General features: G+C 44.1%; 1 protein-coding gene across 5 annotated transcripts in view; it reads left to right on the forward strand.

The window, feature by feature from the left end:
- Positions 1–14,094, forward strand: part of LOC137854064 (SAM and SH3 domain-containing protein 1-like) — a 545,195-nt gene that overhangs the window by 344,969 nt on the left and 186,132 nt on the right. The window contains exon 1 of one of the 5 annotated variants that reach the window (XM_068677045.1): positions 10,800–10,973. The exons of the other annotated variants lie outside the window; for them this stretch is intronic. Within the exon in view, the coding sequence (XP_068533146.1) occupies positions 10,929–10,973 (45 nt within the window). The 5' untranslated portion in view covers positions 10,800–10,928. Of the gene's footprint in view, positions 1–10,799; positions 10,974–14,094 lie in introns of those variants that run through there. 5 annotated transcript variants of the gene reach the window in all.

The following is a 14,094-nucleotide window of genomic DNA, read 5'->3' on the forward strand; positions in this document are numbered from 1 at the left end:
TTTGGCCCAGTGCCAGACTGGAATAAAAGAAGTCAGGGGTGTCTTGCATCAAACGTGGCGTTAAAACACTGTGTGCACACTCCTTTTTGTGCTGTGTGGTTTCTCTTTCTTTTCAGTCAGTTTGTTTAGTTTCCTATATTGGCTTCCTGAAATTATCCAAGCAGAACCAAAAAAGCTTTGGTAGGTAATAAAATTAAGCCTTTCATAATGACAATAGTGAAAATAAAATGATGTTTATTTCTCAAATGATGTGATGCTGCATTTTGGGGGGAGAGTATTTCTTGATTTATCTTTTATCTATTCTTTTATTTCTTAATATCAGTATTCTGAGAGATATAGAAGATTTATTGTAGAAGTCAGAGCATGGGAAATGTGGATATTCTGAACCAAAATCTTAGGAACCAGAAAGTCCCGAGTTGCAGGTTGTTCCTGGTGGGGGTGAAGGCACAGTACGCACTCGCAGACTTTGCAAAGATGCAGAGACATCTGGGGTAAGGCAGTCAGAATTAGCTGTCTGTGTGCTTGTCTGCAGGGAAAATTTGCCAGTGTAATTAAATTGCTCTACTTACACAGGTACAGCTCCTCGTACGGTCACTCTGCTTTCCGGAGGAGTGCCCGGGCAGGGGGTTTGTGCCAGTGTAACCACGGAAATGTGCTGCCATACAAGCACGGTGAGGCCATTTGCCAGCTGCTGCATGCCGGGGGGCTGCCATCTGAGATGCTCAGGACAGCGCTGCTCAGAGTGAAAGAAATGCCAAGCTGCACCAGGGCCATAGGCAGGACACGTGTTCCCATCACTGCCCTGAAAATACATGTCTGAAGTCATAAATCCAATCATTTCCCTAAGTATAAGCTCCAGCTGCCTGTGAAAACCTATCGCAGCTTTCTCTTGCATGTCAATTCGACAAAAAGCTGAGTTTAACTGTTAATGCTCAATCAGTCTTCTGATGCTTGATCCTTAACACAGTTTCTCACCAGCCCCCTATTTCCCCATCCTGGCTGTGGCTGCAGCTGGATTCCTGTCTGAGGAAAAGGTGGGAGACAGCATTGGGTGAGGGGCTGGGAGTGTGAGTGACCTGCCTTCAGGTCCTTGCTTCACTGCAGACATTCTGCGTGGCCTTGGGTATGACAGCCCCTCTGCAGCTGCCTTTGTGCCTTGTGACATCGAGGAGCAGCACATCTGAGAGGCAGGGAAGAGGAGCGAGGTGTGATAACAGCGTCGGAGGAGATGAGCTGCAGAGGTGGTGCTGGAGGAGAGGTCGGGTCAGCATCTCGGCTGCCTTGCAGCTCCCAGGAGATGGGGACTGGAAAGCTGTTCCCATCAGACTGCCCTCCTGCAGCAAATCCACCTTGCCCTCCCTCCTCTTCCCTTACTGAGCCACCTTCCAGAGCCTTTACTGCCCCAAGCAGGTGTCCTTGCATCCTAATGCACTAAAAAGCATCTTTCTGAAGAGGCGTAAATCCTATTGAAAACCCTTGTGACTTGTGATTATTACAACCTGAACAAATAATTGGTTTTAAAGCAGGAAGGCTCCTGATGCTTCTCAGGTCATTTGTATTGTCTTGTGAAAACGAGGCTGCAGAAAGGCAAACCTCATTCAGACAAAGGCATTCTACAAAAATTGACTTTTGAGTGGACAAGGTAGCACAGTTGTTCATTATGGGACAGGCTCCGCTGTTACTCTCAATGTTTGCTAACAACAGGTTCAGAAAAAAATGGCAGCTCCAGATGTTAATGCCGGATAATGAAAAGAGGGCAAAAAGAAAAAAGCAAGCCAGACAAACTGAGCTAAATCTAGTTTACTCTTTTTTTTCTTCATCATCCAAGTTCAGCTTCCCATGCTTGGCCCCATCTGAACCAGAGTTACTGATTTGGTTAGTGGCTTTTGAATGGTGTTCCTGAACTGCTGAATATTTTGTTTGTTCCCCAGCTTGCATAATTTGCTCTTACTTGTCTTACACCAGTCTCTGTCTGGGGGAAAGCACATATCTTATGTGGGAACTCTATTATACGGTTGTTAAAAGCAGCTGTTTGAATCTTACTATTCAATCTTTTCTTTAATTCATTTCAAATGGGACAATTCAGATTGTGAGTTTAGCTCAAGGATATACAATGAGGGTAATCAAATGTCTTTATATAGCCTCAAATCTGTGTCATAAAGAACTGCAAAAAAGGCATCCAAATGCAACGCTGAAAGTTAGATGGCAATTGATTTCTACTGTGTAATCTCACAGTCGTTTCGCTGGCCTCAAACAGGCTCAGAAGCCTCTGCAGTGTTTTGTACACCCTGGAAATAGGGAGAGAGCCTCACAAACGTCAGTGCACGCTGATGTTAAACGTACCTTCTGTGTTTCAGGATTGGTGTTTACTCGTGGAGCTGCAGGCATACAAATTACCTGGCGTAAAAATGACAGGATCGGCTAATACCTTATCTGTGGTCACACCACCTGGTCAGCATTAGCAGATTGGAGAGGCAAGCCGCAGCTTTTGGACACGGGATGGATGGGGCTGGCTGTCCGGTCTGGTCCTGGGCCAGAAGATGGGACAGGGCAAGGAGAGATGCACTCAGTGGGCTGGAGCTGCCAGCTCCGTTCCCTTCCCTTTGCAGCCTGGGCTCAGCGAGCAGCTCCGCAGGCATTGCTCAGCTGAAATTCACCCTCGTGGGTTTCCTCTGGTTAAGTAGCACTTTTATTCCTGCTCCCCGGAGAACTTTTCAAGCAGAAATAGCTCGTTCTTCTTGTTTCTTTCAACATGCAAAGCAGACCAGTGCTGTGGCCTTTCAGATACCTGAGCAGGTCTTTGTTGGTGGTTTTTTTTCGTATTTTGTTTTGTGAGAAAGCAACGCGGGGTGGCAAATTCAGCCTGGGCTTTCAATCCAATAGGCTCTACTCGAGTGTGTGCAAAACCTGAGGTGCTTTTGCTCTTGTAGCTATTCAGGGGGAAAGTGCACGGTGTATTTAGTGCTTTGTCTATGTGCAATTTCACCGGCAGCGTAATCGTCTTTGCAAGTTTTGCAGCGATTTTTCTCCCAAGGCATCCTTCGGGGAAGGGATCGCTCAGCGGGGGCTGCCGCGGGGGCTGCGCGTCGGCAGGCGGGGCTGCCACCTAGCGGGTCCTTTTAAAATGAAAGGAACGGGAAAAACCCTACTGAATGTCCCCCACGAGCTGAGCTTGGGGCTGGCATCGGGGTTTTAGCGACGGATGGTCCCGGAGGGGAAGCCCGCGGTGCGTGGGGCGCCGCCTGCACAGCATCGCCCCGGGCAGCCTGGCCGCGGGTGGGTCCCGCACGGCTCCCGGGCGCTGTGGGGCCGTGGGATGCTCTGTGGGGTGAGAGCAGGGGTGCTGGGGGCTCCCAGGGCATCAGGGATGCCCCACGGTGACTCGGAGGAAATGGCAGTGTCATGTGCTTTGGTGTTTCAGGAGTAAACCTCTGAGTGGGTGTACCCTGTGTCTGCTGGAGAGGTCCATGCTGAAAAACTCCCTCTTCCTCCCCTCCAAAAACCCCAAAAGAAGACAAATGTAGGACAAGCTCACTTCAGCAGACCAAAGAAGAAGGGAGAGAGTATGCTTTGCTTGCGTACAAGATCACAACTTACATGTGATGTAGAGGAAGGAGCTGAGACTCTGTCCTGGCCTGGTAATCTTAACTGTACTTGCAATTTCTCCCCAAAATGAAATCCTTCTGATAAAGGTGACAATGTGCTTTAAATAATTTAGCCTTTCAAACTGTTCCATCCAGTTACCTGCTATCTATTCATTGAAATGAGATGATGCCTTTGGCTTTTTCTGAGGTCTAGGCTTGAAAATACAGATTTATTTGCCATTTGCAGCCACCTCATATCAAAAATTGCTAGCATAAGGTTGCTTGGGCTGTACTCTGGTATTACCCATTGCAACACCAGTAGTCTGCTTATAGCACAGAAAAGTTGATGCATTGTGTGTGAGCTCCCCTGCTGTGCCACACCACCTCACTGAAATCAATGGAACTGAGCACATTGGAAGGGAGAGGAAATTTGTGGTTGTTTATGACATTCTTGACATTGTGCTTTACAATAGTGACCTGTGGATATAAACAAAATGCTAGAGGATTCCCTTGATGCTTGATCCCATCCCCATGACCTTGAGCATTTAAAACATGATATTCTTCATGAAATCTGAGCTTCTCCTAAACAATGTGATTCCAGGAGCTGAAACTTGAAAAATAAAGCTACCAAATATCCTCAGTTATGAAAATTATGTTACTGAATTGGCCATATTGTTCTGGGGGGGGGGGAAGGAGGTTGGTCATTTTTTGTTTTCAAAGCATCAGTGGATAGCATGTATTGATGAATGAGGAATGAGACAAACCTGTCCGTCCATACTGATAAATACTGCCCTATCAAAGCCCGATGCCTGGGGGAGGGATGGGGATCAACCACTGCTTTTGCTAAGAATCAGACCTGATGGTTCAGAAGCATGATGGCTTTGAGCCTTGGACATTTTCTTCCCATCAACTATGAAACCTTGACTTAGCCTTCACACCGTATTGTCAAGTACTTTGATATGTATCTTGCAGGTTATTTATAAAGTTTATATAATTCTGGCTCATTTTTGACAGGTAATCATATCAGTCTGTGCTGCTACCTGGCTTGCGTTGGTTTTCTCATGCTGCTGGATTGCTACGTTAAGTTGCACGTTGGGATTGTGCCATAGCTGCACAAGGAACTGAAGCTTAAAAATTTCTGTTTCAAGGTCTAAAGGGGAGAGGGGAAGAGCAATAAAACCTGATGTTTATGTGGGAACTTTAGAAAAGAACAAATCAACCTCCTTTTTGTTTCCAGTCAAGATCTCTGGTTGACAGAAAATTACTTTGGCTTCCAGGATTCAGGATAACAATTCTAATAAGTGGTTGCAGCCTCCTATTAATGGGTAAGCAAGATGTGTAGGAAGCCTACAACAGGAATGATGCAATTTACAGATCCACTGGAAAGGTCAGCAGAAGATGACTTTTTCCTTTTTCCTTCTGTCTTTTTTGACTGAACAAAGATCTTCACTGGTTGTGTATCCTCACTTTTAGCACAGGCAACTTCTCTATAAGGTATATGTGCTGTATCAGGAATTCATGTAAGCACAGACCCACCTTTCACATACATTTTGCCAGTTACGGAGACTGCTGGCATCACTCCTCCAGAGGCAGCAGCACCTACATAATGGGGTTTTCTTCCCCTACCAGGGACAGTGCTCTGTGTATATTGTCTGTGATGTAAAGCATAGTCAACAACCAAAGTATACAAAACCTAGGTCAGATGAAAATTAGGCAGCTGGAGGTAATCAGGTGCTTCCAAGAGGAGTTTTTGTTTGTTTGGTTTGGTTTTCAAGTAAGGTTAAAATTGCTGTTCTCATTCTGGCCAAACTTGTAAGATCTGCTAAGGAAGAAATACTGATCCACTTCCTTGGGAAGGAGCTAAAATGCATTTTTTAGAACAGTGAAGATTTTACTGTGCATTCTGTAATTCCACACAAATGTTAGTGTCCACAGTGTGCGTGTACACAGATAAACATCTTGAGTTAGACTGGCTGCAGATGGAGAGAAACACCATCTGCTGCTACCCTTAACTCCTAGCCCCAAAGTCCACTGATCTACTGGAGTGCTTTTGGTGCCTTCTGCTTGAAATAGTTCTTAATGTTTTTCACACCTCCCAGAGGAGTTGATTTTGGTGTCCCAGCTTCACCTTGGCAGTGAAAGAACACCTGTTACTGCAAATTTTCATTCCTTCCAAGGTTTTCTGCTACAGGATCTATACAGACAAAAAGAGCAATTGGAACTCTTCCTGCAGCACACCAATTTCAAGAAGTAGCATTGTTCCTGCAAGGAGGAGGAATAAGAAACAATCACAAACATAAATAGTTGCAAAATTAAAAGAAGCATTTCCCTGCTTCCTGCTGCCATATCAATTTTGAACAAGTATCCAGGAACGTGAAAAAGTTTTGGCACTCACAGGTACTGAAGACCTGTGTGAGGGTTCCCAGAGGGTGAAGACTCTGACCTCTGCTTTGAATTCCCAAAGTTGCTGTGACCTTTACCATCCTCACTTAGTATCCCTGCCCATCTAAAAACTCCATGCTCTTACTCTGTTATCAATAAACAAAAAGAGGACTGAAGGAAATGCAGTAAAGGTGTAATGAACATTTTCCAAGCCAAATTTTGACCAGATCCTTAAAAGTCTTGGTAGCATAAAAATCAAGGATGATTGATGATGATTAAGTTTCTCTTAGCACACCTGTGTCCAGATTTACTAATCTCGATATTGTTTGCATTTGGAATGACTGTCTGAGATGAACAGGGACCTTGCTGCCTCATTTCCTCTTTATTTATCAATTCCTTTCTATTGTATTCTCATGTACTGCTTTGTAATAAACAGGAAAAAGAATTCCTCTCACACCTGAGACTTTGTCGTTCAAAATGTTACCACTTCATTTAATAATTCACAGTAATAAAACTGACTCCAGTATTAGGGAGTTTATTTAGAATTCAGAACTGTAGGTTTTCATGAAGAAAATTCACCCAGAGTATTTTGGCTTGCCAAAAGGAGATCATTTGCACAGATAGCAGTGGGGAATTGTAGCAGGGTTGTGTTTGATCACTTTACCTTTGTCACAACTGATCCAAACCGACTGTTTTCAGTGATATTTTACAGTGGTGGACATACGATTTTACAGTGGTGAGCATACGATAATTTTTAATATCCAAGGGCTAGAACCGCCATGGCTGCTTATGCCTCTGCTACACTTCTAGCTCCTTTCTCATATTTTAACTTGATGAGTCTGATCCAAATTCCATTGGCATTAATGAAGAACATTCATTGACTTCAATAATCTTTGAATTGCATCTAGCATCAACCACATTAGCATAATCAAGTGAGAGGCAATTGTTATGGATGCATTATTTAGCACTGATTGGGGAGGTACCGTGAGCTCCAGTGTCAGCTGGTGTTAGATGTTATGTTATAAGGGCTTGATTATTAAATTACTATCACAGGTCATGAATCTTTCAGCTGTGCTTTCATGTCTTATGGTGCAGTATTCTGTATTTATGTTATAGGTCCCTAAAGAATACGTTGGACAGGGTCAGCTTTTTTATATAATTTCGGAATCTGTAACCTGCTCTGTAAAGTAGCATTTCACACAAGTCCAAGTGAAGCGGGTGTCAGAATGTGCCTCATGTTCTTGTCTGCATCACATAGTGAGATACATCCTGCAATGCTGCAGATAAGGCGCTGACCTGACCGCACTCATCCATGCATGAAGTGGGAGAGGGAGCAGGCCAACTTTCTGATGGTGTTAATTTGAGTCTGGCTCCTGGCACGCAGCGCTCTTGAACTGCTGAAGCCCATGAAGACAAAGAAGATCAAACTGCCGCTCCACATCCTGGAATAACTTTGTTAAGCCCTGAATCAGGAGGTGTTATCGGCTGTCATAAAACAGGCAGTAGCAAGAAGGAAGCATACTGCTGGCAGGCCTCACACCTATGCAAAGCCCTCATTCTGCTGTTTTTAATGCCAGTGTTACTAAACCAGTGTTTGGAGCCACTGGAGGCCCAGGAAGTGAGCATGGTTGGGAAGGATTTGCTATGTGCAATAGCACTTGTATTTTTTTAATCAGTATTCATCTTGACTGAAGCTAGAAATACTTGACACACTAGTTGTAAACAGTTTAAAAACCATACTTGATCATAACTGGAGTGAGCAATGTCAGAGGCGGCAGTGGTGTGGGAACAGGAGACAAGGTATTTTCAACAGTGGTGCTCTCAAGTTTGTTAACGTTGCTGAAGCAATTAAAAATAGTTTTGTCAGTGATCAGGGTTTTTCCAAAGAGCTGCAGGGGGCATAGGTCTCTGCTGTAAGCTAGCTGCTTGCCTTCCAGGAGCACATAATTTCATTCATTAGGTTTGCTATTAGCAAAGTACAAAATGATTAACTGTCATATTAGCCAATGCATAGACTTGTGTCAGCAGTTAGGAGAATTTTACTTAGATCCTAACCTCCAGGCTGATGGACTCCTGTGCCAGCTCAGGACTTCATCAGTCAATAAAAGTTGATCTGCAACCTTATTTCACATTGCAAAAGCCACACCTCACCCAGTAAAACAGAAGGGAAATCTTTCTCTGTCTTGTAAGATTGAAATAAAGATGCTGAAGAAGTAAGTGCTTTAAATTCTGGGGCAGAGAAACACGTGCGTGTTGTATTTGGCGTGGCGGTGTCACGGTGGCTGTCCTGGTCACCCAAGGTAGGAGAATAGATGGCACGTGGGTATTTAACAGTAGCGCTGAGGTCTGCTTAAAAACAGGCCCTTGAAATCACAAGATGCTTGCAGTCTTTATAGGAACCAAACCAAATCTGTCTCACAAATCAAAGAAGATGTGTTGTTGGGCTAAGGATTAATATTTGTAAGAAATTATTTACAGGTGCATGATTTTAACATGTAGCTATTTACATAGGTATCGAAATTAAAATGTAAAGTGGGGGGCCTTCCACCTGGTACAGACAAAAGCTCGGAGCTAGATGATGGACATGCGAAAACATTCAGACCTTGTTTTCTGAGGGGATCAATATAAAAGAACTTCAGGATGGGTACATAAAGGTGATTTACTTTTCACCTTTTTCTGGCTTACTGCAGAAAAAAATGTAATTGAACTTCAACTGGTCTCTGAATTATTTGGCCTTCTGTTAAGGCAGCAGAGAGATCTTTGATAGATGTTTATTATGATCCTGATGGAAGATTTTATGCTGTGCATCATGAGAATCAAGGGAGAGAAAAAAAAAAAAAATAGACTTTTAAAGATGGTTTCTACTGCGTGCCATTTCACCTCTGTGGTTTTTCTTGCTGTCTCTATCCCAAGTTCCCACTTATAGCATCCAGTAATCCACAAGCTGCCATCACTCACCCCTGGCTCTTCTTTTTCACCCTCCCCTCCAAGTTATTAATCCAAAACCAAGAACTCAGCCGCTTTCCCATTTTCACTAGCTTTTCTCCACAGGTTTTCTAACTATTGAAATTTTTCTCTAGCCTTTGAAAGAACTGGTGTAAGACCAGGTAATTTTCAGTCAAAATGAAATTTCGTGACACATTCAAATGGCTCGCAAGGTAAGAACGACTAAGAGAAATGAAGTAATGTTATTGGGGTAAAGTAATTGGGGTCTACAAAAATTCCTGAGCTTGCAGCGGAGCCCAGCTCAGGACATATTTCCACCCGCTGGCCTCAACGTACGGTGTCCAAAACAACAGAGAGGGCAGTGGAGACATCCTGGTTGTGACTAGAAAGCCCAGAGGGTTCAGGATCCTTTTTAATGGGACAAAGAGGTCTGTGTTTCACCCAATGCCAGGAGGACTGTATTCGTTTGCCAACTTGCAGGGTTCACGGAGCCGAGCAGGAAAAACATACACGCTGATAAGGAACAGTCTGCTGGCTTTTGTGAATCAAAGAGCCTGAAAAGCCCTAAGAATAGATTTATTGCTGAACAACATCCTCTCTAGCTATTTACTTCTGGACAGATACAGGATGGTGGGCATCCTGTTTTAGGCCACTTTGTTTGCGCAAGCAGAACAAGTAACCGCGACCAAGCGCCGACCAACAAGATCCCACGTTGGGGCTGTCAGGCAATCCGCCACGGGACCACCGCTTTTATTTTCCACCCTTGCTGCAGAAAAACCGACCGGCGCCTCACGGGGCCGTTCGCAGCCCTGCGCTACCCTCCCTGAGGCAGCCGTGGCGGCCCTGCCCTCCTCGGCCCCCCCGCTCCCCTCGGCCCGGCCGCACGGGGGCGCTGCGCCGCCGGCCCGGCCCCGGCTCTGGCCCCGGCTGTGGCGGCGGCCGCGGGGGCTCCGCTCCCCGGCTGGGGCCGGGCCCGGTGGCTCCGTGCTGGCGGCCCCATGGGGCCAGCGGCCCTCCGCCGCCTCCTGGCGGCTCCACTCCCGGCCGCCTGCCGGTTTTTAGCCAGGGATTGGGTTTTGAACCTCCACGAGGTTCACCTGTGAAGGCAGGTTCGCCAGAAGGCGTGGGGATAGGCAGGTGAAGCAAACGGCAGGTGTTAGGCTGCGGTCTCCTAATTAGCAGACAGTCATTAGGGGGTTCCAGCCCCCCCCCGTTTTAATTTACTGCAGAGTTGTTCCCAAGCTCTTCAGTCTCTCGCCTCAGGGCACAAACGGGATCTGCATTTATATGGAAAAGAAATCGCAGCATTTAGGTGGTCCCTGGGTCTTGTTATCCCCGTTTCTCAAAAATGCACTGTAATTTCTTCTGTGCTTTTGTTGGAGTTTTTTAAAAATCATTACATTAAAATGTTAAGTAATTTTTTGTAGCTTCTTCCTATCCCAGTCCTTTCCGTGCGTTAATCCAGTAATGCACCGTGGCAGTGTGGATATTTTTAGCACGCAGCTTAGGATGAACGTGATGATACTTATACACACAGCAAGCAGGAACCCACACTTGTGCTCCATACGAAACTTCATACACCTTAGGGACTTTGACTTCAGAGACACATAAATGCGAGCCTCTGGCTTGGAGCTATCTTTCTTTTGGCTGCACATAGCACCCAGTAAAAGTTCATATCTGGCACGTCATTTTTGAGGTGTGGCGGAGTTATAGATGGTAATAGGAGTTGAAGTTTCACAAATGAGTATGTCAGAGACATGTATGATCTCTCGAGTTCCTTCACTGTACATTGTGCAAGCATTCAGTTAGCTGAGGCATACTTAGCCCTTGAATCATAAGGAAAATGCCACTACCCAGCTTGCTTGCAAACTCGTTTGCTTAGAAGCCTCATTGCATCAGCAAAAACAACAGTGTGTCTGTAGAGTGCTGTGTGGAGCACGATGTTTTCTTTTCTTCGTTCAGTCATTTAAATGGTTGGAGCGATACTTTTGATGAGGAAGCAGTAATTTCATTGTAATGGACCGTTTTTCACGTGAAACCGAGTTTTGGAATAAAGTGATGGTGAGTAAACCATGTGAGCGGGGCTGGGGGGACTATTTTTGTTCTGACTTTAATTCAGCAGTTTCTGAAAACTAAGATGGAAGTGATTTTCCTATTCTGACTGCGGGGTTGTATGTTTCTCATTAAACAGGAAACATATCGATTAAAGCAGGGGGGAGACAGCAACAGGCATGCTCACTGTCGTGTTCCATGAGAAAGCGGAATGTGAATGCTGTGCTAACAGCGAGATGCAAGTCTGATCCTCAGTTAGTTGTTACAACTTCTTCCGAAAAGGGAGACATGTCAGCTGATTGAATTGATGTATTTTGTCCAAGCAGCTGCTTTTAACACAATAGAAACCTAGCTTTTCAAAATCATTTGTGGAATTGTTACCTATGAGTTTAAAGAGGTATGGTTTTTCTTTAGAGAAAAAGGAAAAAATAAATACTAATTTCATTTCCAATGGGGGATTTTTTTTAAATGGCTAACTATGATGAGTGTCTTTCTCGAAAATATATATTCTCTGTATTAACTGTTTTCTTCACATTCTTTATATAGCCTTTTTTTTTTTTCCTCTTTTTTGCCATCAGAATTCAAATCGTATTTTGGTCATTGAACTATCAGTTTCAGCCAAAGAGGGTTGCATGTTTCTTTTTTTTTTTTTTTTTTTTTTTTTTTAATACAAGTTCATAGTCTTTACCCATAAGACTAAAAAGGCCAGACAAAATAATAGGTGCCTAAGTATAGGGAGGTGCCTAAGTATAGCTGCAGGTTAGAACAAGTAAACTTTATTGTGCCTTCTCTTGTTGCTGATGGTAATCAGGACATTCATATTAGCCTGATGAAAAGGAAAAATCAACTGGAGATTTTCTGAAGTAACTTAGGGATCACATTTTTCTGAGGGAGAAAGACAGAATGATCTACTTGGTAGAGCATATGATCAGTGTGTCTGGCTTACATGTATGTCCTCAGGCTCTGCCACAGGCACGCTTACATGAGCTCGAGGGAGTCAGTGTACCACCAATTTGACTACACTTGCTTACAAAGTGAATTGTGCCTTACTCGTGTACTGAGGTACACCCCAAAATGTTTGTTTCCCTGTTTTTAAAATATCAGTAACTTCTGTCTGCTCCACAGGGCAGCTGTGATTCTTGCTTTGGCGGCATATTTAGTCTCTGCTGACACTGTTCCAGCCATTGCTAGCTCTTTCTTCCATACTCAGCATTGCTGTTGGGAGAGAGTAATTAATATAAAATGTGTTCCAGTCTGAGAAGTCATATTTGTATTTCCTTCTTTTTAAAAAAAAGCCCCCAAAGTAAGTCTTTGGCTGTCCAACTGCTGAAGATACGGGCGCACACAACCAAGTTGCATTTTAGAAATGTATGAGCTATGCTAATCTTTGCCCATATAATTTATTTCACAGTTACAAGCTATGAACTTCTTCATTTTGCTGTCTTGTATAAATGATTTGTACAGAAGTCATTAGCTTGTGACTGCAGGTGTGCAAGTGGAAGTGATTACCCCGTTGAACCTTTAGGCCATGATCTGGTCATAAACCAAGGGTTTTGCTACCTCTGTGGCTGCCTGAACACGCACGCTGAGCATGTTGCCATGCAGGGAAGCTACCTTTACAGTTGGGTTATTTCAGGTGAGCTTGTGTCCGTGGCAGCTTTGGAAGTGTTTCTCCTTAATACTTTGATAACTGGTTGAAATATTTCTTAAACATAGAAGTGAGAGAGCAGCTCAGTTTGCTCTTTTTCTGGAGTGTCTGGTTTTCCTCTGCCTCTCTCCCAGAACAGTAGCATTTCATCCTCACTCGCCTATAGTCTCCTCACATCAGTATCAGTCCTCCGTACTGGATTATAGGGCCGAGCTATGTCACATGGCAGAGGTAAAAAGAAACAAGCTCTATGAGGGATGCTAATGCTTCAGTAACAGTGCTGGAGCCATTCTCCTGATCACAGGCATTTTGCTTACCTCAATTCCAGTTCTGCGCTTTGATAAAGAAATTCAGAATAACCAGCATGTCAGGGTAAAACGTGTAACAGTGGTGGGAAGGTGTTTAGTGCTATGCTCTGACCTTGAAAACTGGGATGTGGGATGGGATGATTAAAGCGTCATGGCTAGTTCATGTAGGACAACCAAATCCAATGGAAATATATTTTTCCAGTTCCTGTAAGATGCCGATTTTCATCCATCTCATAGGCTCAGGAGTGCCCTTGCCATCACTGCCATCAGCTGAAGCACTTCATTTGCCACGCAGCCAGTCACCAACTGTATCTCCTGGTGAAGGGCAGGGGTCTCAATATAAATCCAGAATTATTGTGGCTTGCCAATTAGTGGTGTTTGAAACAGGCTGTGAGAAGGAAAGCTCCAAGTAATGGTTGTCAGGTCACAGGCTCAGCGGGTTTTGTTCTGTCTGGCTAACCATCGGGACAGGATGTGAGGGAGTTTGCTGCTGGCAAGCCCAGTGTCACTCTACTAAGATTTTGGGGACATGGTTCAAAAACCTGGCTCTGCAAAACTGTAAGTTAACCGGAGGTGTTACCACTTTCACCATACAATGGAAAGGGATCACTCTTTCATTTAATTAAAAGCACTAAAGCAAAGTTATTCTAAAAAGTGCTTGAGATGACATAAAAGCACTTGTAGGTTTTAAGCATGAATTTAAAAACCACAGAAGAAATCATGGTTTAAAGAGAAAGTAACCTTTCTTTTGAACTCAGGTCTTCCACAGCATCAGATATGGTTGGACTGCATCTTCTCCTTGTGACACGTTTTGGAAATGCTGATCATAGTCAGCTTCTCTTGCCAAGATGAGGTTCCCAATGTTTTTGAGAGGCCTGCTCTTGTCTACTTGCAGTCTGCCAAACATCCAAAATGCTTTGCCCAGGGACTGCTGATCCATTTGCATGTTATGTTGTGGTCCTGCTGCTTTTATTGTAGTTAGGTAGCAGACCGCAGAACATTCTGAAATACATCCTATATGCAACTATTATGGAAAAATATCTTTTTTTTTTTTCCCCTTCCTCCTAATTCTCACTCCCGTTTAGCCACCTCAATTTATATTTTGCATTTATTTTTCATCCTGTCTGTGGAACTAACCAAAAGCATTGCACCTGCTGCACACCCACATTTGTTT

The sequence above is a fragment of the Anas acuta genome, chromosome 3 (assembly GCF_963932015.1).
Source record: "Anas acuta chromosome 3, bAnaAcu1.1, whole genome shotgun sequence".
NCBI lineage: Eukaryota > Metazoa > Chordata > Aves > Anseriformes > Anatidae > Anas > Anas acuta.